This window comes from Rhodotorula paludigena, assembly GCF_050403205.1.
Source record: "Rhodotorula paludigena JCM10292 DNA, Rt_paludigena_JCM10292v1_ctg12, whole genome shotgun sequence".
NCBI classification, from domain to species: domain Eukaryota; kingdom Fungi; phylum Basidiomycota; class Microbotryomycetes; order Sporidiobolales; family Sporidiobolaceae; genus Rhodotorula; species Rhodotorula paludigena.
The window spans coordinates 19,847-40,388 of NW_027481446.1; the positions used below are offsets into that span (position 1 = coordinate 19,847).

At 66.3% G+C, this 20,542-nt stretch overlaps 6 protein-coding genes across 6 annotated transcripts; 3 read left to right on the forward strand and 3 right to left on the reverse strand.

Annotated features, from left to right (window-relative positions):
• Nucleotides 1-1,032: 1,032 nt before the first annotated feature.
• Nucleotides 1,033-7,779, forward strand: JCM10292_001051 (uncharacterized protein; the record flags this gene model as incomplete). The annotated part of the gene is made up of 14 exons (XM_076647908.1): nt 1,033-1,397; nt 1,456-3,421; nt 3,493-4,106; nt 4,165-4,228; nt 4,289-4,441; nt 4,499-4,703; nt 4,764-4,911; nt 4,970-5,618; nt 5,686-6,022; nt 6,084-6,162; nt 6,224-6,329; nt 6,387-6,630; nt 6,686-6,735; nt 6,790-7,779. The coding sequence occupies 14 exons, from the start codon at nt 1,033-1,035 to the stop codon at nt 7,777-7,779; spliced, it is 5,970 nt and encodes a 1,989-aa protein (XP_076506417.1).
• A 247-nt stretch (nt 7,780-8,026) lies between these two features.
• Nucleotides 8,027-9,573, reverse strand: JCM10292_001052 (RNA-binding protein; the record flags this gene model as incomplete). Its single annotated transcript, XM_076647909.1, has 5 exons — nt 8,027-8,059; nt 8,121-8,333; nt 8,408-8,623; nt 8,686-8,805; nt 8,881-9,573. 5 exons carry the CDS (start codon nt 9,571-9,573, stop codon nt 8,027-8,029), a joined length of 1,275 nt encoding a protein of 424 aa, XP_076506418.1.
• A 291-nt stretch (nt 9,574-9,864) lies between these two features.
• CWC2 (active spliceosome conformation promoter CWC2) lies at nt 9,865-11,432 on the reverse strand (the record flags this gene model as incomplete). The annotated part of the gene is made up of 6 exons (XM_076647910.1): nt 9,865-10,369; nt 10,443-10,563; nt 10,682-10,911; nt 10,978-11,126; nt 11,193-11,267; nt 11,331-11,432. 6 exons carry the CDS (start codon nt 11,430-11,432, stop codon nt 9,865-9,867), a joined length of 1,182 nt encoding a protein of 393 aa, XP_076506419.1.
• A 273-nt stretch (nt 11,433-11,705) lies between these two features.
• JCM10292_001054 (uncharacterized protein) lies at nt 11,706-12,504 on the forward strand (the record flags this gene model as incomplete). Its single annotated transcript, XM_076647911.1, has 4 exons — nt 11,706-11,951; nt 12,042-12,191; nt 12,297-12,365; nt 12,466-12,504. 4 exons carry the CDS (start codon nt 11,706-11,708, stop codon nt 12,502-12,504), a joined length of 504 nt encoding a protein of 167 aa, XP_076506420.1.
• Nucleotides 12,505-12,916: 412 nt separating this feature from the next.
• SEC59 (dolichol kinase) lies at nt 12,917-16,834 on the reverse strand (the record flags this gene model as incomplete). The annotated part of the gene is made up of 7 exons (XM_076647912.1): nt 12,917-13,036; nt 13,126-13,266; nt 13,352-13,609; nt 13,679-14,653; nt 14,715-14,887; nt 14,945-16,532; nt 16,832-16,834. 7 exons carry the CDS (start codon nt 16,832-16,834, stop codon nt 12,917-12,919), a joined length of 3,258 nt encoding a protein of 1,085 aa, XP_076506421.1.
• A 58-nt stretch (nt 16,835-16,892) lies between these two features.
• On the forward strand, nt 16,893-20,495 carry JCM10292_001056 (Zn(II)2Cys6 transcription factor; the record flags this gene model as incomplete). Its single annotated transcript, XM_076647913.1, has 6 exons — nt 16,893-17,117; nt 17,218-17,319; nt 17,389-17,697; nt 17,752-18,776; nt 18,847-20,327; nt 20,404-20,495. 6 exons carry the CDS (start codon nt 16,893-16,895, stop codon nt 20,493-20,495), a joined length of 3,234 nt encoding a protein of 1,077 aa, XP_076506422.1.
• Between the last annotated feature and the right edge of the window lie 47 nt (nt 20,496-20,542).

Below are 20,542 nucleotides of genomic sequence, written 5' to 3' on the forward strand. Positions count from 1 at the left end.
TCATTGGACCCTCGCGAGGAGCAGACGGCGTGTCGTATGCCAGGCGTCGCGTGAACCGACTCGACCTCGTTGAGAAGGTCCTTCATGCAGGACTCACGGGCACCTGAGCGAGCCGCACACGCTCGAGGGCTCCGACCGACTTTCACGCCATGCTACGGACTTCCTGCGAGCGCGACTGGAATCGCATAGGCTCTCACACGAACAGACGTGTGCGCCAGGGCATGCAAGGCGTTTGCGACGGACTGCCCCCTTTTCCTTCCGCAACCTGCATGCTTGCCGGGCTGCCGCTCTTGTGCGAGCACGCAAGCGACTACCACGGGCCCTGTTCACCCAGAAATGGGCGAGACAGCGCGTTGTCACCGTCAAGGACCTTGCCTTTGCCTTGCCGGCTCAAAGCATCGGAATCAACGCTTGTCACCGCCTGGGAACAAGCCTCGGGAGAAGCTGATGGACCAGTGTGTCAAGCTGCACGTCGTAAGAAGCGCGGTACGCCGTACGCTCAAGTTGGCCTCGTCTCGGACATCCCGAAATTCTCGGCGACAGTCAGATGCGTCGAGCTGCCTCGTAACGAATCGAACAGCCCTATGAAAGCCATATACGAATAGCCATGCGCACTTTCAGGAGAACCAAGGCGGACCCCTTGCAGTCTGCGGGATCGAGAGCCGAGACTTGCGGTTCGCTCGCAACTCGCACGGCTTGTGTACCTTGCTGCACGCGCGCAGTACCTTGCAAGCGCGAGTAGCAGCTCAGTGCGCGCACGGTCTCCCCGTCAACGCGGCAGGTGCGAGCGCCACGGGCTCGTGTTCGTCCACCCTCTCCGATCGCACCGCTCCCTCGCCGCCACTCCCTCTCCTGGTCCGCTAGATTGCACGAAGAGTGCGAGAACAGCTTCGAGCCACCGTACGCCCGCACAGCCAAAGCCAGGTGCGCTAGCTAATTCGCTCCCCGTCGCTGCACCCGGACCTCGTTCGTTGACCTTCACCGCTCGAACGCCAGCAGGAGCAGCGCCTCGCGAGGGCTAGAACGGCAGCCATGGCCAATCCCTTCGTCACGCCCAACCCGCAGGTCGAGCTCGACCCGGTGGAGGTCCCCGACCTCGCCGCTCTTCCTCCCGGCATCCCCCCTCTCGCAACCGACGACCTCGTCCCGCTCCTGCGTGCTCGCCTTCTCGAAGGTCTCCCCTACACCTTCGTCTCTCCCCGCGTCGTCGTCGCGCTCAACCCGTTCCAGGCAGTTCATGCCACCAGCGACCAGGCTCTTGCAGACTGGCGGGCGGAGTACGCAGACTGCGGCGGCGACGGGGTTCGCGGCCGACTCGGGCCGCACGTCTGGGCGGCGGCGCAGAAGGCGTACTACTACATGTCGCGGACGGGGCAAGACCAGGCGATCGTCGTGAGGTGCGTTCTTTCTCGCCTGCCTCTCTGCGTGCATCTCGCTGACCTCCACGCAATACAGCGGCGAGACTGGGTCGGGCAAGAGCGAGACGAGTCGGCTCTTGCTCAAGTCACTCATCGACCTGGCCGCTCCTCCCGCCGGCAAGAAGGGCTCGAAGCTCACCGCTTCCATCCCCGCTGCCTTCTTCATCCTCGACACGTTCGGTCACGCCGGCACGAACGCCAACGCGAATGCTTCGCGCTTCGGTCGGTACAGCGAGCTCCAATTCAACGACAAGGGCCGCCTGATCGGTCTCAAGGGGCTCGAGTACTGCCTGGAGAAGTCGCGTGTCGGCTCGACGCCGACAGGCGAGCGCAACTTCCATGTCTTCCACTATCTCGTCGCCGGCGCCTCGCCCGATGAGCGCCAACACCTTCACTTCTCCTCTTCGTCTTCGTTCCGCTACCTCGCCCAGTCGCGCTCGTCCGCCGCGTCGGTCCAGTCGGACGCTGTTCGATTCGCCCAGCTCAAGGAGGCTTTCAAGGCAGTCGGGTTCCCCAAGAAGGCCGTCGCGTCCGTGTGCCAGGTCCTCGCCGCCATTCTGCACCTCGGAAACATCGACTTCCACATGGACCGCAATCGCAACGCCGACTCGGCTGTCGTCAAGAATGCGCATGTCCTCGAGCTTGCAGCCGAGTTCCTGGGCGTCGACTCGACCGACCTCGAGTCTGCCCTGGTCAACAAGTCAACCCTTGTCGGCGGCGAGGTCTGCGCCGTCTTCCTCGATGTCGAGGGCGCCGCAGCCAACCGGGACGATCTCGCCGCCGCATTGTACGGCCTCGTGTTCAGCTGGGTCGGCGAGTTCCTCAATGAGAAGCTTTGCCGAGACGATTTTGCGACGTTCATCTCGCTCGTCGACTTTCCCGGCCCCGTCCAGCAGGCCGGCTCGCACCGCGATGGCCTGGGCGTCGAGGCCTTCTGCTTCAACCTGGCGTCCGAGCGCCTCCAGGGCTACATGCTCGAGCAGCTCTACGAGGCGAACAAGGCCGAGTACGGCTCGGACAAGGCCTCGCCGCCTGGCCTTGCGGCCCAGTACACGTCGAACGCCGAGACGGTCCGCCTCTTGACGAACCAGCCCGGCGGCCTCGTCCACATCATCGACGACCAGTCGCGCCGGCGCGGCAAGACCGACGCGACGATGCTCAAGGCGATGAGCAAGCGGTGGTCGAACCACCCGGCCTTTTCGTCCCGCGACGGCGACGAGTCGCAGGGCCGGCCAGGCGCCTTCCTCGTCTCGCACTGGGACGGGCAGGCGACGTACTCGACCGAGAACTTTGTTGCCGACAACTCGGCTGCGGTCTCGCCGAACTTTGTCACCCTCCTCGGCGGCGCGACTCCTCGCGCTGGCGTCGACGGTCGTGCGACGCCGAGTGCGCGTGACCAGCTTGCGACAGGCGGCTCGACGTACTCCTTCATCCGCCAGCTGTTCGCCAACGGCGCCGTCGAGACCAAGGCGCACCCGCGCAGCGAGGACACGCTCGTCGCGGCGAGTCAGAAGGTCGGCCCGCGACGGGCACCGTCGATGCGCCGCCCGCGCGGCCGCAACGCCTTCGGTGCCGCCGTCGGGACTGAAGACGCGATCGCCGAAGAGGGCGACGACTCGGTCGAGGTGGCGAGCACGGGCGGGCGCTCCGTCGTGCAGGAGGTCAACGACGCGCTCACGCTCCTCGTCAACACGCTGCAGACGAGCCGCTCGTGGTTCGTCCTCTGCATGCGGCCGAATGACGCGCAGCTCCCGAACCAGGTCGATGCGCGCCTGCTCAAGCACCAGGTCCGCGCGTTCGGCCTCGCCGACCTCGCACGGAGGCTCGAGGGCGAGTGGGCCGTCAATCTCGAGATCAAGGAGTGGTGGGAGCGCTACGGCACCGTAACTGTCCTCGCCAATGAGCAGGCGTCGCTCGGGCCGCTCATGTACCGCGACAAGGCGGTCAAGGTTCGCGAGCTGCTCGGCTTCAGCGAACGCGAGATGGGCATCGGCAAGAACAAGGTGACCCCTCTCTTCACTCACTGCTGCTCGAATTCTGTATCGGTAGAACTGACATGGCGTCCCCTCCGCAGGTCTTCCTGAGCGATGCAGCGTTCCGCTACCTCGAGGACTTCCTTCGCGCCGATGACCCGGAAGAGCTTGCGCACAATCGCGAGATCGTCAGCCGTACCTCGACAGCCACCGCGCTCGACGATCCCTACTCGCCGCACCCGCACCCCGACACGCCCGGACTCGGCACCTACAACGACGACTTTGCCAAGACGACGTCGACTGCCGCGCTGCCGATCCTCGAACACAAGTACAGCGGCGTCGGCGGGCAGACGTTCGACGATGACGAGTACGAAATGGACCGCAAGGAGTACCTCGCGGGCGAGGACGACTACATGAGCCAGTCGGCGCGCCAGCTCCACGACGAGGAGCGGTCGCTTGCGCCGTCGGGCTACACCAGCTCCCGGCCCATGTTCGACCCGCGCAACATGTCGGAGAAGGAGCTGCTCACTGGCAAGAAGGGCTTTGGCGAAGGCGAGGAGACGGTCGAGGTCATCCGCATGAGTTCCGCACGCAAGCGCTGGCTCACCTTGACGTGGCTGTTTACGTGGTGGATCCCGTCGCCACTCTTGCGCTGGATCGGCGGCATGAAGCGGCGCGATGTCCGCATGGCCTGGAGGGAGAAGGTGCTCATCAAGTGCGTTGTCGTCTTCGTCAGACAGCGACTGCCTGGACTCACGCACTCGCCCCTGTAGCATGCTCATCTGGTTCCTCTGCGGTTGCGCCGTCTTCGTCATTGCCGTCCTTGGCCCCGTCATCGTACGTGCTTCCACCCTCGGCTTCGCTCGACCGCTACTGACGCCCTTGCTGCCTGCTCAGTGCCCGACCGAGCACGTCTTCAACACGCAAGAGCTCAATGATCGGTCGTATTCAAACAACCCGGACAAGATGCTCGTCAGCATCCGCGGCGAGGTCTTCGACTTGACCGGCTTTGCACCGCACCATCAGCCGGGCAGCTCCGTCATTCCGACGGTGCGTGCTTCCTCGGCCATTGCGCGTGGAAAACTACTGATGCCTCCGACCACACAGACCAACATCGAGAAGCTCGGCGGGCGTGACCTTACCGACTACTTCCCCGTCCAGGTCAGCGCGCTCTGCAACGGCGTTGACGGCACTGTCAGCCCGTGGGTCACGCTCGAGTCGCGCAACGTGTCGACCGACGTCGAGAACATCGCCAAGTACCACGATTTCCGCGCTTACACGACCGACGTCCGCCCCGACTGGTACTACGAGAGTGCGCCCGCCTGCTCGGTCACTGACTCAGAATGACTCCCTGAGCACTCGGTGCCCGCAGCTATGGTCTACCTGCGCTACAACCACCGCACGGGATTCATGGGTTTCTCCCACGGCACCGTCAGCAAGGAGGCCAAGGAGAAGGGCAAGAACATCGCGATCTACGAGAACAACGTCTACGACTTTTCGACGTACATCCAGAACGGCGGGTACGTCCGGTGTTGTCCTTCATCGGCTTCGACTGGCTTACCGGTCCTCCACCCACAGCGGCGGTATCCGGGTACCGGACGGCTCCACAGCTGGTGCAGGCGTCGAGCGCAACTTCATGTCCGATGCCGTCGTCAACCTGTTCCGCACCCGCGCCGGGAGCGACATCACGGGCTCACTGAACTCGCTCAACCTGCCCGCCGACGTCCTGCAAAGTCAGAAGATCTGCATGCGAAACCTCTTCTTCATCGGCAAAGTCGACACGCGCAACTCGCCCAAGTGCCAGTTCTCGCAGTACATCCTCATTGCGCTATCGTGCCTCATGGTCGCCATTATCGGCGCAAAGTTCCTGGCCGCCCTGCAGTTCGGGCGCAAGCGCAAGCCCGAAGACTACGACAAGTTCGTCATCTGCCAGGTCCCGTGCTACACCGAGGGCGAGGACTCGCTCCGCGCCTGCATCGACTCGCTCACGCGGCTCAAGTACGACGACAAGCGCAAGCTGCTCTTCATCATCTGCGACGGCATGATCGTCGGATCCGGCAACGACCGTCCGACGCCGCAGATTGTTCTCGACATCCTCGGCGCCGACGCGGCCATCGACCCCGAGCCGCTCAGCTTCCAGTCGATCGGCAACGGCGACAAGCAACACAACATGGCCAAGATCTATTCGGGCTTGCACGAGGCCGGCGGGCACATTGTTCCCTACGTTGTGCGTTCCGTCTCGCGCATCTCCTCACAGAGGTAGCGTCTCCGGTGCTGACATTGCTCCTGCACAGGTCGTTGTCAAGGTGGGCAAGCCGAACGAGCGCAGCCGTCCTGGCAACCGTGGCAAGCGCGACTCGCAGATGCTGCTCATGCGCTTCCTCAACCGCGTCCACTTTGACTCGCCCATGGCGCCCGCCGAGCTCGAGATCTATCATCAGATCAAGAACGTCATCGGCGTCAATCCGTCGTTCTACGAGTACCTGCTCATGGTCGACGCCGACACGACCGTGGATCCGCTCTCGCTCAACTACCTCGTCGGCGGTTTCGTCGCCGACCGCAGGATCATCGGCCTGTGCGGCGAGACCTCGCTCGCCAATGCCCGCGCGTCGTGGACGACCATGATGCAGGGTGCGTCTTCGTTCGTTCGCTTGCGACGTATCGGGGCCCCTCTGACACGCTCGTCCCGCAGTGTACGAGTACTTCATCTCGCATTACCTCACCAAAGCGTTCGAGAGCTTGTTCGGCTCGGTAACCTGCTTGCCCGGCTGGTGCGTCTGCGCTCTCTCTCGCACGCTGGAGAATCGGTTCTTACCAGTGGACCTGTCGCAGTTTCTCGATGTATCGCATTCGGTCGCTCGAGCACAAGCCGCTCATCATCTCGGACGCTGTGCTCAGCGAGTACGGCGAGAACAAGGTCGAGACGCTCCACGTCAAGGTGCGCTTCTGCCTCGGTTGATCCACAGCCGCCTGCTGATCCAGCTGTTTACCGCAGAACCTGCTCTCGCTCGGCGAGGACCGTTACCTGACTACCGTCATCTTGAAGCATTTCCCGCTGTTCAAGCTCAAGTTTACGCGCTTCGCCAAGGCGCAGACCATTGCGCCGGACGATTGGAAGGTCCTCATGTCGCAGCGTCGCCGCTGGATCAACTCGACCATCCACAACTTGTTCGAGCTCCTCTTCATCGACCGCATGTGCGGCTTCTGCTGCTTCTCCATGCGCTTTGTCGTCCTTGTCGGTGAGTGCGGAACCTGAGCCTCTCTCGTCAATCCGAGCTGATGTTGGCCTCGCAGATCTCGCTTCGACGCTCATCTCACCCGTCACGGTTGCCTACATCATCTACGTACGTCTGCTCGCCCGCAATCACGTCGCTCAAAACTGACAATTGAGTCTGCAGCTCGTCTACACTGTCGCCGGCACGGGCAAGCCCGTCCCGACGTTTGCCCTCATCATGCTCGGCGCGATCTACGGCCTTCAAATCGTCATCTACGTCCTGCACCGCAAGTTCGAGCACATCGGCTGGATGCTTCTTTACATCCTCGCATTGCCGTTCTTCACCTTTATCCTCCCGCTCTACTCGTTCTGGCAGATGGACGACTTCTCGTGGGGGTCGACGCGCGAGATCGTCGGTGAGCAGGGCAAGCGCCTGCTGGTTCACGAGGAGGGCAAGTTCGATCCAGCATCCATCCCGCTCCGCAAGTGGAGCGAACTCGAGGACGAGATGTGGAACGACAACGAGTCGAACGCGTCCATCGGCGAGATCATCGAGGCTTCAAAGCAGGAGCGCGAGGCGGCGTCGGCATACGGCGCGCCTTACGGCGCACCGTCGGCCCGCGACTTCTCGCCGTCGCGCGTCGGCGGGCAGTACTACGCTGCGCCGTCGATCGGCTCGCTCCCGCCGGGCGCGGGTGCGTCCGTCTACGGCGGCTCGAACTACCCTGCTTCGGCAAACCCGTACGCGCAGCCTGGCGGGTTCGCTCCCAGCACGCTCGGCGGTGCTGGACGGCGCGACTCGACGACGTCCTTCTTCGCGGCAAACGCTCTTGCGCAGGCCGGCATGCTCCAGCAGACGCGCGGCGGGCACGCGTACCGCAGCTCGGGCGACCTCGTCAGCGTCGGTGGTGGCGGCGCGCGAGGCAGCGTGGGCGACCTCGTCGGAGGCTTCTCGTCGAGCCCGCGGGCCATGTCGCCCTTCGGACAGGGCGTGCCGCCGGATCAGGTCATCGTGCGCGACGTGCAGGAGTACCTCGCGACCGCCGACTTGCAGACCGTCACCAAGAAGACGGTGCGCCAAGCGCTGGCGGCGCAGTACGGCGTCGACGACTTTTCGGCCGACAAGAAGGCGCTCATCAACGCCGTCATCAGTGAGACGCTCGGTCTCGCATAAGGAGAGGCGGAGGCGGTATGGACACTGCCGGATTTGCGTTCGTGGTTCTTCTCTGCTCTCGACTCTACGTAACAGACACTCTTCCGCATGCTCTCTCTGCCTGTAGCACCGTTGTACACATCTGGACAAACTCGTGCATGATCGCTTGCGACGAGAGAAGGCGAGTGTCTCTGCGAAACGTGCTGAACTGCAACGACAAAACCGGTACAACAAGGTGCAGCCATCCCGAACAAATCGTCGGACCCGATTACTTCGACTTACGCGGCTTCTTCTTCGCCGGCTGTGTCACGTGGTGGTCAGCGCCGAGCGCGAAGGAGAGAGTGCGTGCGAATGGGGCGTACCTCGTCGCCGCCGGCGCTCTTGCGGCCCTTCTTGGCCTTGGGCGTCCCCTTGACGACGGCCTCAGGCTCAGCCTTCTGCTCCTCCTCGGCCTTCTGCCCTGCGAGGCCGACAAAGTCGTACTCGATGCCGAGGTCGGCGAGCTGCTTGCGCTTCTTCTCCTCGCGCGAGAGCAGGCGCGCCTTGATCGCCTCCTGCTGCTTCTCCGTCTTGGGCTGTGAAATGCAGAACGGATCAGTCCCGCCGCGCTGACGCAAGGAAAGGGGCGAGAGAGGCGCCGACGACGCACCTTGTTCCTCCGTGCCGCGTCCTTGCGCGCTTTGGGCACGACGCGGAACTTGCGGTTCGCGCCGATCCACAGCTTGGGGTGCACCTGGTCTTCGGGGATGACCTTGCACACGAGGATGTGGCCCGCGAGGAGGTAGTTGTCCATCGTCTCGTGCACGATCTGCGCGACCGACTCGTACTTGAACTCGATGAAGGCGTAATGCTTCGACGCGCCAGTCTACGAAGGACACAGTGTCAGTTGCGGCACATAGTACGAGAACAGGCTTGAAGCGAACGAACCTGCTTGTTACGCGAAAGGCGCAGACGGGTCACCTCGCCGAACTGGGAGAAATAGCTGCGCATCTCGTCCTCGTAGAAACCGTGCGGGATGCGGCCGAGGTAGACGACGCCGGCCTTGGGCTGCAGCGCGTACAAAGATAGTGTCAGCATCGCAATGGTGCGCCGCAGCAAGAGGAGAACGAGAGGCAAACGCACCGCCTTCTTCTCCTTCTTCTGCCCCTCGAGCTTCTTCTGCACCGACTCGCCCTTGACCTTGGGCAGCTGCTCGACCTTGAACGCGCCCTTTGCCCCCTTTGCGCCGCCCGCGCCCGCCTCGCCCGCGTCCGCCTCCTCGTCCGAACTGTCCTCGCCGTCGTCCTCGCCGCTCTCGAAGCCCTCGAGGAAGTCGAGCTCCTCGTCGTCGTCCTCCTCGTCGTCGTCCTCCTCGTCGTCGTCTTCCGCCTCCTCGTCGTCAAGCTTGACCTCCTCCTCTTCCTCCTCGACCTTCTTGCCCTTGCCCTTGCCCTTGGCCTTCGCAGGCTTGTCCTCCGTCTCGTCCTCCCCGGCCGCCTTGCGCTTGAGCGCACCCTTGACGGGCGTCGGCGCGTCGCGGCTGCGGATGCGCTCGACCTCGCCGGGGAGCTTGTCGCGCAGGTCCTTGCGCTCGACGCCGTTCTTGCCCTTGGCCTCGTCTTCCTCTTCCGCGTCGTCCTGCGCCTTGGCGGGAGCCTTGTTCGCGGCCTTGCTCGAGCGCGTGCTCTTGGACGGCGTCGCGGCGGCGTCGTCGACGACGCGGACGCGCTTCTTTGCCGATGCGGAGGTCGAGGCGGGAGGGGTGGCCTTTGCCGCGGCGGGCGAGGCCTTGGCGGCGGCGGCCTTGGAGCCCTTCGGCGTGGCAGACCTGGCCATGTCTAGCTCGGACAGAGGCGCGAGTGCGGGAGGAGAGCGGAGGAGAGGAGGCCGCCGAGCCGCGAGCGAGAGGCGGGGCGAGCTTGGTCGGCGCAGAGTCGCAACCGCACCTCGTCAGACCGCTTCCTTTGACGCGTGAGCAAGCTGATAGGGACCGTCAAGCACTCAACCGCGCTTCCGTCCATCCGCGCAACGAAAAAGCACAGAGCGAGAGACGTTCACCCTCGTGCACGCTGAACCACCGCATCGCAGCTATCTCGAAACTATCTTGCATTGCGCATCTGACCCTCCCTAGTCCGACTCGTCGTCCGACCCATACGCCGCGAGCCCACCCAGCCCCACCGGCGCCGGCGCCGCCGCCGCCTTCTTCACCTCGGCGGCCGCTCCGCCCCCCGTCTTGTGCCGCAGCGCCGCCATGTACCGCAAGCTGTCGACCGCATGCGCCGACAAGATCCCCGACGGAGCCTGCGACACGGGTGCGGGTGCAGGCGGAGGAGCAGCCGCGCCGGCATTGCGTGCTTGCTCCTCCGTGACCGTCGCCGCGGGGGGCGCCTCGATCCGCGCGCGCTTCTTCTGCCTCCCTTCCTCCTCCTCCCCCTCCTCTCCACCAGCGTCTTGATCGGCGTCGTCGTCTCCATCCGCACGCGGCCCGACGCGCCCCTCGAGCTCGTCGAGCTCGCGCACGCGCTGCACAAAGTCGGGGTCGAGCGCCTTGGCGAGCGCCTTTTCGCCGCTCTCGAGCACGCGCGCGTGCTCGGCGCGCTGCGCGGCCGGGTTCGGGTCCTCGGTCGCCCAGCTGGTTCGCGAAGTGGCCCGTTCAAGAGTCAGTAGTGCGGGAGAGCGTGAAGCGAGAGGGAAGGCGGGCGCACCGGACGTTGAGGATCTCTTCGTTGTCGAGCGACTGGTGCATCATGGCCTCTTTGGCAAACTGCGCGTTGAGCTCGGAAGAGTAGGTCACGAATGCGACGCCTCGGTTCGTGAGGATCTTGACTGCGCGGCAGACGAGCGAGCGTGAGTGGCTGCTCCACAGAGGCGACGCTGCCAGGGGCGCGCGAGAGCAAGGGCCCATTGGACAGAGGCGCAACCGCTGCGACGGGTCCAGACTCACTGCGCTCGATCTCGCCAAACTCGCTAAAGTGCTCCTCGACGACCTCGGGGGTGTTGCGCGTCTCCTTGATGCGGCCGATGTAGAGGGTGCGGTTCTGGCGGTTGAACGAGCCGACGCCGCCCATGTCGTCGCGGTACCCGGCGTGCTTGTCGCGGCCAAAGACGTCGAGCGACGCGTCGGGGAGGACGTGCTGCCGCGGCGGGAGGCGGTGCAGATACGTGCACTCTTGGCTGCGCCGGGTGAAGCACCTGTCAGTTGCGACCCGAGACAGCCGAGTGACGAGGCCCGAGACGCACCCCTTGGGACAGCGGCCGCGGGCAAAGTGCAGGCAGACGTAGTTGTTGCCGGTGCCGTCTGCGCGGGTGTAGCCTGCGTCGGTCTTGATGTTGACGCGGGTCGGGGCGTGCTCCTGGATGCCCATGCTGTCGTACTTGTCTCCGCCGGCCTGTGCGCTCGTGTCTGGGTGAGCGAGTGGACATGACCAGAGTGTGGGCGAGAGAAGGGGGCGCACCCATTTGTGGTACCAGAGGTTGTAGGTCTGGCCGGTCTGGGCCGCCTGTCGCTCTGGGATCTGGCCCTCCTCTACCTGTGGAGAGGGAGCTGGAGGTCAGGTCACGGTGTCGACGAGGGGAGAGGGGGAGGGGCCGACCTGTTTGCGTGCGGGTTTGCGCTTGACCATGCGCTTCTTTGCGGGTGCGGGTGCGGATTGCGCTGCGGCGTGGGTGGCAGAGGTGCTCGGCTCGTCTGCCATCGTGGCTGTGTGTGTGTAGCGAGTTGACGGGAGGTGAGGCGAGGCGAGGGCAGCGGCGACGGCGGCAAGTCGTTCGAGTTGGAGCGGCGCGGGTGCTAGAGAGGCAGTGCTGTACTGTCGGTATGCTGGATCTCGCTGGCTGTCTCTGTGCGGCTGCGAGGGGCAGCGGGGCGGGGAGCAGCCAACCCTCGCCGCGACCTCTCTCTGTCCTCATCGCGTGCGCTCTCCTCGCCGCTCTCTGAAGGCCCAGAACCAGCCGAGACCCGCACGGCCATGCTCGCTCGCACCTCCCTCCGCCGATTCGCCGCACTCCGCACCTACGCGACCGCTGCCGCACCCGCCGGCATCCCCCCCGTGCCCCCGACCTCGGCGCCGCGCTACCCGTACGACGACGAGCCCGCCCTGCACAACCTCGGCTACCCGCACCTCCCCAACTCGTCCCGCCAGCTCCGCGACCCGCGCGGCGCCAACGGAAAGCCCTGGGACGACAAGCAGGAGCGCCTCAACTACAACGAGGCCGTGCGTCCCCTCTTCCCCTCAAGGAGTGCTACAGAGGCGCACTCTCTCTGACACGGCACACTAACCCGCTTGCAACCCCGCGCGACGCAGCTGCAAGAGAACGAGGACCTCCTCTCGATGTGGGCGCCCGACGTCCACAAGGTCAAGCCCTCGTCGGCCCTCGCCCAGCTCTGCCTCATGTTTGGCCTCGTCGGCGTCTTTGCCCTCGGCGTCTACGAGATCCGCGCACCCGCCCCCATGGTGCGCTCGTCCCCCTCCTGTCTCGGGGGGAAACTGCTGCTCACCCGCGCACTCTCTGTCGCTCTCCTTCCCTCGTGTGCGCCCCCGTACGCGACGCACGAACAGCTCCCGCGCGCCTACCCGAACGACGGCCTCGTCAAGGAGCTCTCGGGCACCTCGGACGCCCAGTTTGCCGTGCGTCTCTCTTTCTCTCGCCCCTCGTTCCTCTCGCCGCATTGCTAATGACTGGCTCTCCACCCCCTCCTACCATCCTTGTGCGCATTCGGACCCGCAGGCGAGGACAGACGCGCAGAACCAGGTCGACGACGAGTAGATCTAGACTCGGGCTTCTTCACCCGGTTGTCCCCCTCGTTCCCGCCGCGCCGCCGTGTCTGTTTGTAAACTGCAGTGTCTCCCTCGGTTTCCTTTTCTCTCTCCTTTCCAGTCTTCTTTCGTGTGCTTGACCGGCCTGGCCTCGAGACGGCGGGCGTCGAAAGCCTCGCGGCCTCTCGCGAGAGGAAGGAGCTTCGTGCCAGCACGTAAAGAGGAAGGCTTCTTCTGCTTGCAGCGACCTGTGGCAAGGCAGTGTCTATCAACATGCACGGACTAGTGCGCACAACATGCTACGACTACGACGCAGGGCTACAGAGAGCGGCAACGACCGCGCGGAGAGAAACACCGAGGACCCATCTCTGAAGACGCCGCGAGCCGACGCCGTCTTTCCCCTACCTCGCGACAGAGAGCGCCTAGACGTCGAGGATCGAGACGACGCTCCAGAGGTACAGCGGGATGACGAGGTTGTCGTTCTGCGCCGACGCGGCCTCGAGCAGGCCCGCGAGCGAGACGGCGACGAGGTACTTCGGCAGCTGCGCGTGTGCGTGCGCGCGAGGGAGGCGCGGCTCGAGAGTCAGTGCGGGCAGGGGGGAGGGCGAGAGGAGGGAGAGGAGAGGCGCACCGAGAAGGGCTCGACGAGCCCGACGAGGCGCAAGAGCCACGCGCACAGCGCGACCGACGCGACGAACGCGGCCGTGCCTTCGAGCGTCTTGGTCGTGCCCGGCCAGCGCGTGCGGCCCGCGAGCTTGCCCACGATCGACGCCTGCGACCCACCCCCGATCCTGGTCAGTCTTGTTCGTCTCACGGTGGACGGGAGCACGGTGAGACGGAGGGGAAGGGAGACGCACGAGACTGTCGCCGATGCCGAGGACGAGCACGCCCGTGAAGCGGTTGATGCCCTTGCCCTCGAGCCAGAGCCCGCCGGCGCACCCGGTGAGGAGGTAAAAGTGGCTGAGGATGACCGGGCCCGAGTCCTTTTCGTCGACAAACTCGGAGAAAAAGATGTGCAGCGGGGCGCCGATCGGGTACAGCGCAAAGTACCGCGCGTACTCGGCAAAGGTGAAAAGCGAGAACGCGACCGAGAAGGCGAGGGACGTAAACGCCGGCTGGCGCGCGGCGAGCAAGATACGTCAGTATGTGGTCCCGTATACCGAATCCACTCGAAGAGCACTCACGTCGACCGCAATTCCGGGGACAAACATTAGCACGGCAAGCGCATGGAAGAACTTGCGCCGCATGTTCAAGCTCGCATGCACGGCCCTCTCCTCGCGCGCGCTCTCGGCGCCGACCCGCCCCGTCGGCTGAGCGTGCGCCCCGTTCGCGCCCGACCCGGCCGCGGCGGCAGAGATGCGTGCGGCGCCGTGCATCGCGTCGAGGAAGAGCCGCTTGCCCGCTGCGGCGGCTGCGGCGCGGCCCGCTGCGCCAGAGAGGGCGCCGTCGCCTGTTCCGCCCGCGCCCGCCATCTCGATGCCCGTCGCCTCGCCCTTTGTCTTGCCCTCTCCCGACCCGGACGGTCCACCACCGCCACCTGCACCGACGCCGCCGCGGCTCGCTCCATTCGCCGCCGCGCCCTGCCGCCTCGTGCGGATCCTGCGCTTCCTCACGAGGTGCGTCTGCCACCCTCCGATCGCGCTCGAGATGACGGTCGCCCAGTACGCGACGAGGGCAATCCGGCGCCACCCGCGCGTCGTGCGGCGCGGGAGGCTCGCCCACCACGGCTCGTCGGCGGCGCGGGGCGCGAGCGCGCGCGACGGGTACAGGTCGACGCCGTCCGAGTCGCCGTAGTAGAAGAAGGCGAGCGCCCAGCCCCATGGACGGCGCAGGCGGCGGAACAGGCCCGGCTTGAGCAGGCCTGCGCGAGGGGAGGCGCCGAGGATCCACCCGGCCCAGCCGCCGAGGAGGAACGTGACGATGCCGGCGAGGCCGACGGCCACACCGAGCGCGAGCAGCTTGCGGTGCCGCTCGCGCTCGGTCGGCCACTTGAGCCGGTGCGAAGGCTTCGAGGCGATGTGCCGCGAAATGACGAGGAGAGGCGAGAGGAGGAAGCCCGACACGAAGGCTCCCGGGATGAGAACAGCTTGAAAGGCGATGACAGGGGTCGGCGCGCGGAATGTCGGCGGGATCGTCGGGAAGCCGCGCTTGTAGTACCACTGCGGGCGGCGAAGCAGGTCAACCAGTCTGCTGAAAAAACGAGGGGTAGCGGAGACGTACTCGCGCGCGCGACAAGCGCCAGAACTCGAGGCAGAGCGCGTTTCCCGCAGCCGTCATCGTGTTGAGCTCTCCGAGCGTGAAGCCGCGACGGGCGAGACGCGAGACGAGGTAGAAGGACGACTGCTGGATGTGCGTCGTGACGGCTGCTTCGAGGGGCGAGATGGGGAGGCCGCCTATCGTAGCTCGTGCGTCAGTATGGACAAGTCGTAGAAGGGAGGCAAGGGGCACACCTTCGCTCGCCCAGTCCCACAGCGCAAACGCAGCCCACACGGCCGCGCTGAGCGCCGTCGCGACGCCCATGAACCCAAAGAAGCGCTTCGTGTTGCTCTTGGGCAGTCGCTCAATGCGGAGCACGAGGCGCGCGAGCGCGAGGTGCAGCACGAGGCACGCGGCGTTGAGCGCCGTGAGGAGCACGAGCTCATAGCGCGCGCGAAAGAGGGCGCGCGCGCGCTCGAGCGGCGCGGAGAGCGCGGCAGGGTCGAACGATGCAGCGGCGGCGGCCAGTTTGGGCGAGAGCGCAGCGCGGACACCGTTGGCCTCCCAGACGTCGGTGAGCGGGCGGATGCCCTCGAGGCCAACGCCGTGGCCGGACGCGTCGGCGCTCGAGTACGTGTCCCACCAGACGGCCGACGCGAGGAGGAGCGGGAGGACGAGCGCGGCGGCGACGCCGTCGTCGGCGTGCCTGGGGTCGCGGTACCCGCGCTCGTCGGTGAAGGGCGCCTTGAAGTAGTGCCCCTCCCGCCGGAACAGGGCGATGAAGGGCACGGCGAGCGTAAAGAGGACGAGGGCGCGGAACGGGAGCGCCGGGATGACGGGGAAGACGGGCGTCGGGCGCATCGTGTACAGGCGCAGGAGGGTGAACGAGAGCGGGACGACGAGGACGACGACCTCGAAGACGAGGGACCACCGTATGTGATATAGCGGGAACGGACTCCACCCGGGGCGAATCGAATCGAGGGTGAGCGGTGGACTGGGCTCGCGCGGCGCCAGCTCGGTCGGCGACGACCGTGCAGGCCGGCCGCGCAGGGACGTGCGCGTCGTGCGGACCGAGTGCGTCTGGCCATGGTGCTGGTGCACCGACGGCGACGCAGGTCTCCTGCGCTCCTTGCCGTGCTGATGCCCCTCGAGCGTGTCGAGGAGCGCCGAGCCCCACGAGCGCTCGCGGTGCGCACTGCTCCCGCTGCCGTTGCTGCGGAGCGAGCTCGGCGATAAGCTGCGCTTCTGCACGAGGACGTGCTCGCCTCGACCGCGCTCGCCGGCCCACTGCATTCCGTGCGCGCTCAACCTGCGCGAGTTAAACTCGCCGCTCCCGGCGCTGCTCCCGCCGGGGGAACCGCCTGCGCGCCCTCGCCTCGTCGCAGCGGCGGCGTCGTCGAGCTCGCCAAAGATGCGCGCGCGGAGGACGCGGTCGTCGTCCGGGTCGCTCTCGCTCGACGTCGACTGCATGTCGTCGTCGGCGGCGTCGGTCTGGGACCCGGACGCGCTCGCCATGTAGTAGCTGTCTGCGCCCGCGCCCGCTGCTGCTGCCGCGCCCGCTGCGCCTCCGCCGCGGCGCATGGCCGGTCGGGGCGGATGCGCATGCGCATGCGAGCGTGCGGGCGACGAGCGCGAGATGCGGAGGCGCGGTGCGGCAGCACTCGGACTCGGAATAGAACCGGGTGCTGGTCGCTGCGGCGGGGACGAGACGGTAATGGCGGGCGAGCGCGACGGCGAGACGCGCGGAGTCGGCGTCGGGGTCGAGCGAGACGACGAGGCGAAGGGCGCCAGGATGGGCGCGGGGTGTGCGGCGAGGGACCGCCGTCGGCGTGGGCGGGGCCGCTTTGCAGTGCCCGCAGCGTGTGTGTGCGGTGCCTCGGAAGTTCCGCGCACAGGTGCGGAGCAGTCGACTTCCGCGCCGATGAGCGCACGCAAGCGCACGGAAGCGACGCGAGACGCGTGCCAGCAGAGGACAGCACGAGGCAGGCGGGGAAGGGCGAGGCTGCGCTACCGTGCAAGATGGAAGATCGCCCGCAGTACTGTAACTGGCTGGTAATGTGCAATCCGCTTGACTGTGCGCTCGATCGCGCGGTCGAGAGTGGCTCGGGCCTCGGCGGTCCTTCACGCGCGTCGCTTCGGACCATCTCTCGAGTCCGAGCCATCACCGTCTCCCCGCGCTCTTGCTGGGCCACTGTGCACGAGATGCAGCATATACCGGGCACCACAGCCACCTCCACCGCTTCCTGGGGCGCACCCATCTCGGCGCTGCACCCCGCCGTCGCCGTTGCTTCCTCATCCTCCAGTTCTCCCGCACTGTTCGCACAGCCCGCACTAGGGACTCAGCCCGCCACAGATGCAGCAGCAGCAGCAGCCAAGTCTCGCCAGAACCGCATCGTGCGCGCGTGCGACCTGTGCCGCCGCAGAAAGGTCCGTCTTGTGCCGCGCCTCCCCTTCGTGCCGATCGCTTACTCGGCCTGCCCACCCTCGTCATGCCCGCCCGTTTCTGGCCCCTCTGCGACGATGGCAGATCCGCTGCGATGCTACGGGAGGAGCTACAGGTCCAGAGGGCGGAACCGCAGAACAGCCCTGCACCCTGTGCGCCTCGCAGGGCGTGCCCTGCACCTTCGAGGCACGTCTCGCTTGGGGTTCTTTCCGTCAATCTTGCCAACCCTGACTCGCTTGCCCTCAATGCACCCAGGTCCGCCCCGTCAAGCGTCCAGCGCCGAAAGGCTACGTCGAGGGGCTCGAACGCCGGCTCGAGGCCATGGAAGGCCTCCTCTCGTCCCTTTCCGCCAAAGCCGGCGTCGACCCGCCTACGCGCACCTCGCCCCTCCCGCCGCTCAACACGAGCGCAGCGACGGCCGCCGTCGACATGCTGCAGAGCGCAGGCGTGAGCCCGACGCAGCAGCTCCCGCCAGACAGCTCGCGACCGCCGACTCCGCCGCCGACCGACCTCGACGCCATACACTCGCTCAGTGAGCGCTTAGATGATCTTGCCGTAGACGCAGTGCGTTCAAGATTGACCCGGACCTGCGGGCTTTACTAAAACTCGCCATGACAGGATCGCTATGTCGGGCGCGGAAGCGGTCTGCACCTGGTTGAGTCGGTGCATGCCTACGTCGGGCAGCCTACAATCGGCCAGCAGATGGAGCGACCCTCGCTTGCCGACCATCTCCTGCGCGCTCAGCACCAGCGAGTGGCCTTCTCGATTCCCCCACCTCCGGCCGACCTGTCGCAGCGCCTGATCGATGCCTTCTTCGCGCTCGGCTCGATCGCGCGGTCCATAATTCACAAGCAGTACTTTGACGAATGCGTCAGTAAGGGCATGGTCGAGTCGGACGCCAGCTTCCGCGGTCTCTACTATGCCCTGTGCGCGCTTGGCGCGCGCTTCGTCGACGACGCACGGCTCGACCCGCCCGCCGATCCAGCCTGCGGGCCGTTCGACCCGGGCGACCTGCGGCTCGCCCGCGGTTACGCCTATTTCGCCGCCATCTGGGGCTGCGAGAAGGACCCGTTCTCGTCGGCCAACCTGTTTGATCTGCAGCAGAGCGTCATCTCGCTCTTGTGGCTTTTCGGCGCGACGGGCTACGTCACGTCGTGGACCGTAATCGGGTTCGCCGTGCGCCGCGCCGTCGACGTCGGCGCGCACCGCGAGACGCGCACGCGGTGGACCCACTCGCCGCTCCAGGACCAGCTCCGCCGCCGCTCGTTCCATCTCCTCACATCATTCGACCGCTACGTCAGCGCCGCGCTCGGACGCCCCGTCGCGCTCCCGGACGACGAGATGGACGTTGCCCCGCCGCTCGAAATCTCGGACGACGCGCTGTGGGCGTGGGAGCTCGCGGCACAGGCGGCCGCGCGCCGCGGCGAGGCCACCGTCCCGCCGCACCCGCCGCTCGACGGAGACAACGCGACCGTGAACGGGTGGGAGTGCGGGATCGCGCTGCACCGCATCATGGGCCGCGCGCTCAAGCTCATGTATGGCCTCAAGCGCGACAACGACCTTGAGACGACGGCGAAGAACGTCGCCGAGCTCGACGGCATGCTCAACGCGTGGCTCCAGACCATCCCCGCGCGCTTGCAATGGTGCGTGGGGCACTTTGCCTCGAACGCGCAGTGAAGTGTCATTGCTGACGGACTCGAGACGGGTCCGCAGGAACCCGTCCAAGCAGAGCGACGAGGAGCTCACGGCATCGACCTGGTTCGTCGCGACGTACTACCAGACGCAGATCCTCATCCACCGCGAATTCCTCCCGCCGATCCGCTCGCGCGCGCTCGGCTTCAACTCGCTCGCCATCTGCTCGAACGCGGCGCGCGCGACGGCCAACGTCCTCGACACGCTGCGGCAGCGCGGTCTCCTCGCGCGCGAGTGGGTCTGGGCGCCGCACGCTGCCGTCACGAGCGGCCTCACGCTCCTCCTCGGCGTCTTTGCCAATCCGCTCGGCCCATCTGGTTCGGCACGCGCGACCCTCTCGGCCTCGGCAGCAAGCGACGTCAAGCGGTGCATCAACGCGCTCGAGTCGCTCTCGAGCATCTCGTTTGTCGCGCGTCAGTGCTACCACGGACTCACCCAGCTCGCTCTCGCCTCGGCCGTGCCTCCGCCGCCGGGCGCGTTCAAGGCCGCGACCGAAGCTGCCGCCGCCGCGGCTGCGGGCGGCGCGCTGCCGTCGCCGACGAGCGCCGCAAAGGCGAGTCTCAAGCGGCAGAACCCGGGCGAGTGGAACGACGGGCGTAGTCCCGTCGACTCGAGCGCCGGCGCCTCTTCGGACAAGCCCTCGCCCGCCGACTCGACGACCGGCGCAGGGTCAGCGTCCGGAACGGGGTGTGGCAGTGGGCCGGGCGCGAGCGAGTGCGCGGCGCAGGGCGCGCACAAGTCGCGCAGGCTTGACCCGGCCACGATGCCCTTCTCGACCGAGGATCTCTCGAGCTCGACGTTCAAGGGCCGCGCGACGTTCCTTGCGCGGTCTGGGTCGGGCTCGCAGGGAGGTCAGCCTCAGCAACAGCAGCAGCAGCAGCAGCAGCAGGGCAGCGGCGGGGGCGCAAGCGAGCAGGCAGCGTCGGCGGGCAAGCCGAAGGGTCCGCCTGTCGGGCTCGCCTACATGCCCGATTTCGGTGCAGAGGGACTCTTCGTGCCCCGTTCCGACGTGCTGCCTTCGTCAGCTCCGACTACAACAGCCGCGTACGCCGCGACCAGTGCGCCCACGACGAGCGCGGCTTTCGACGCGTCGGCGTACATGCAGCCTGGGTCCTCCGCCCCGCCGCTCGATTTCGGCGTGAACAACATGGCATACCCGTCGCCCTCGTTCCTCGGCATGACCGACATGTGGTCCCTCCCGTTCGACACGGCGTCGTCCGTCCCGCCCGCCGTCAACGCCGCGACGGGCGAACTCCTCAGCACGCTTGGCATCCCGCCCTTCAACGTGCAGACGATGCAGTCCGTGCACGGCAGCGCCACGCCCGGGTTCCCGCTGACGGTGCTAGGCAACCCACCCATGGCCCCGCCGCCGCCTGCTTCGACGTTTGGCATGCCTGGCGGAGCGGTGCCGGCTTTCCAGGAGCCCACATTCGGTGCACCGCTACCTCCATTCGACAATTCGGCACCCCTTGACCCCGCAGCCAGCAACACGTTTGATTACGGTGCGTCTTCGTCTTCCTTGCCCTGAATTGCGAGCTTTCGAGGTGAAATTGACGATTCCTTCCCTCGCTACTCCAGATGCAAACATCTTCGGCGGCCTCTCGCCCTTTGGCGCAAGTCTCGCGAGCCCGCAAAGGCGCGACGACATGAACGGGTTCCCGTCACTGTAGCACTCCCTCTCTCTCTCCCTCTCGTTCGCTCCCGCGTGTTTCGCCGT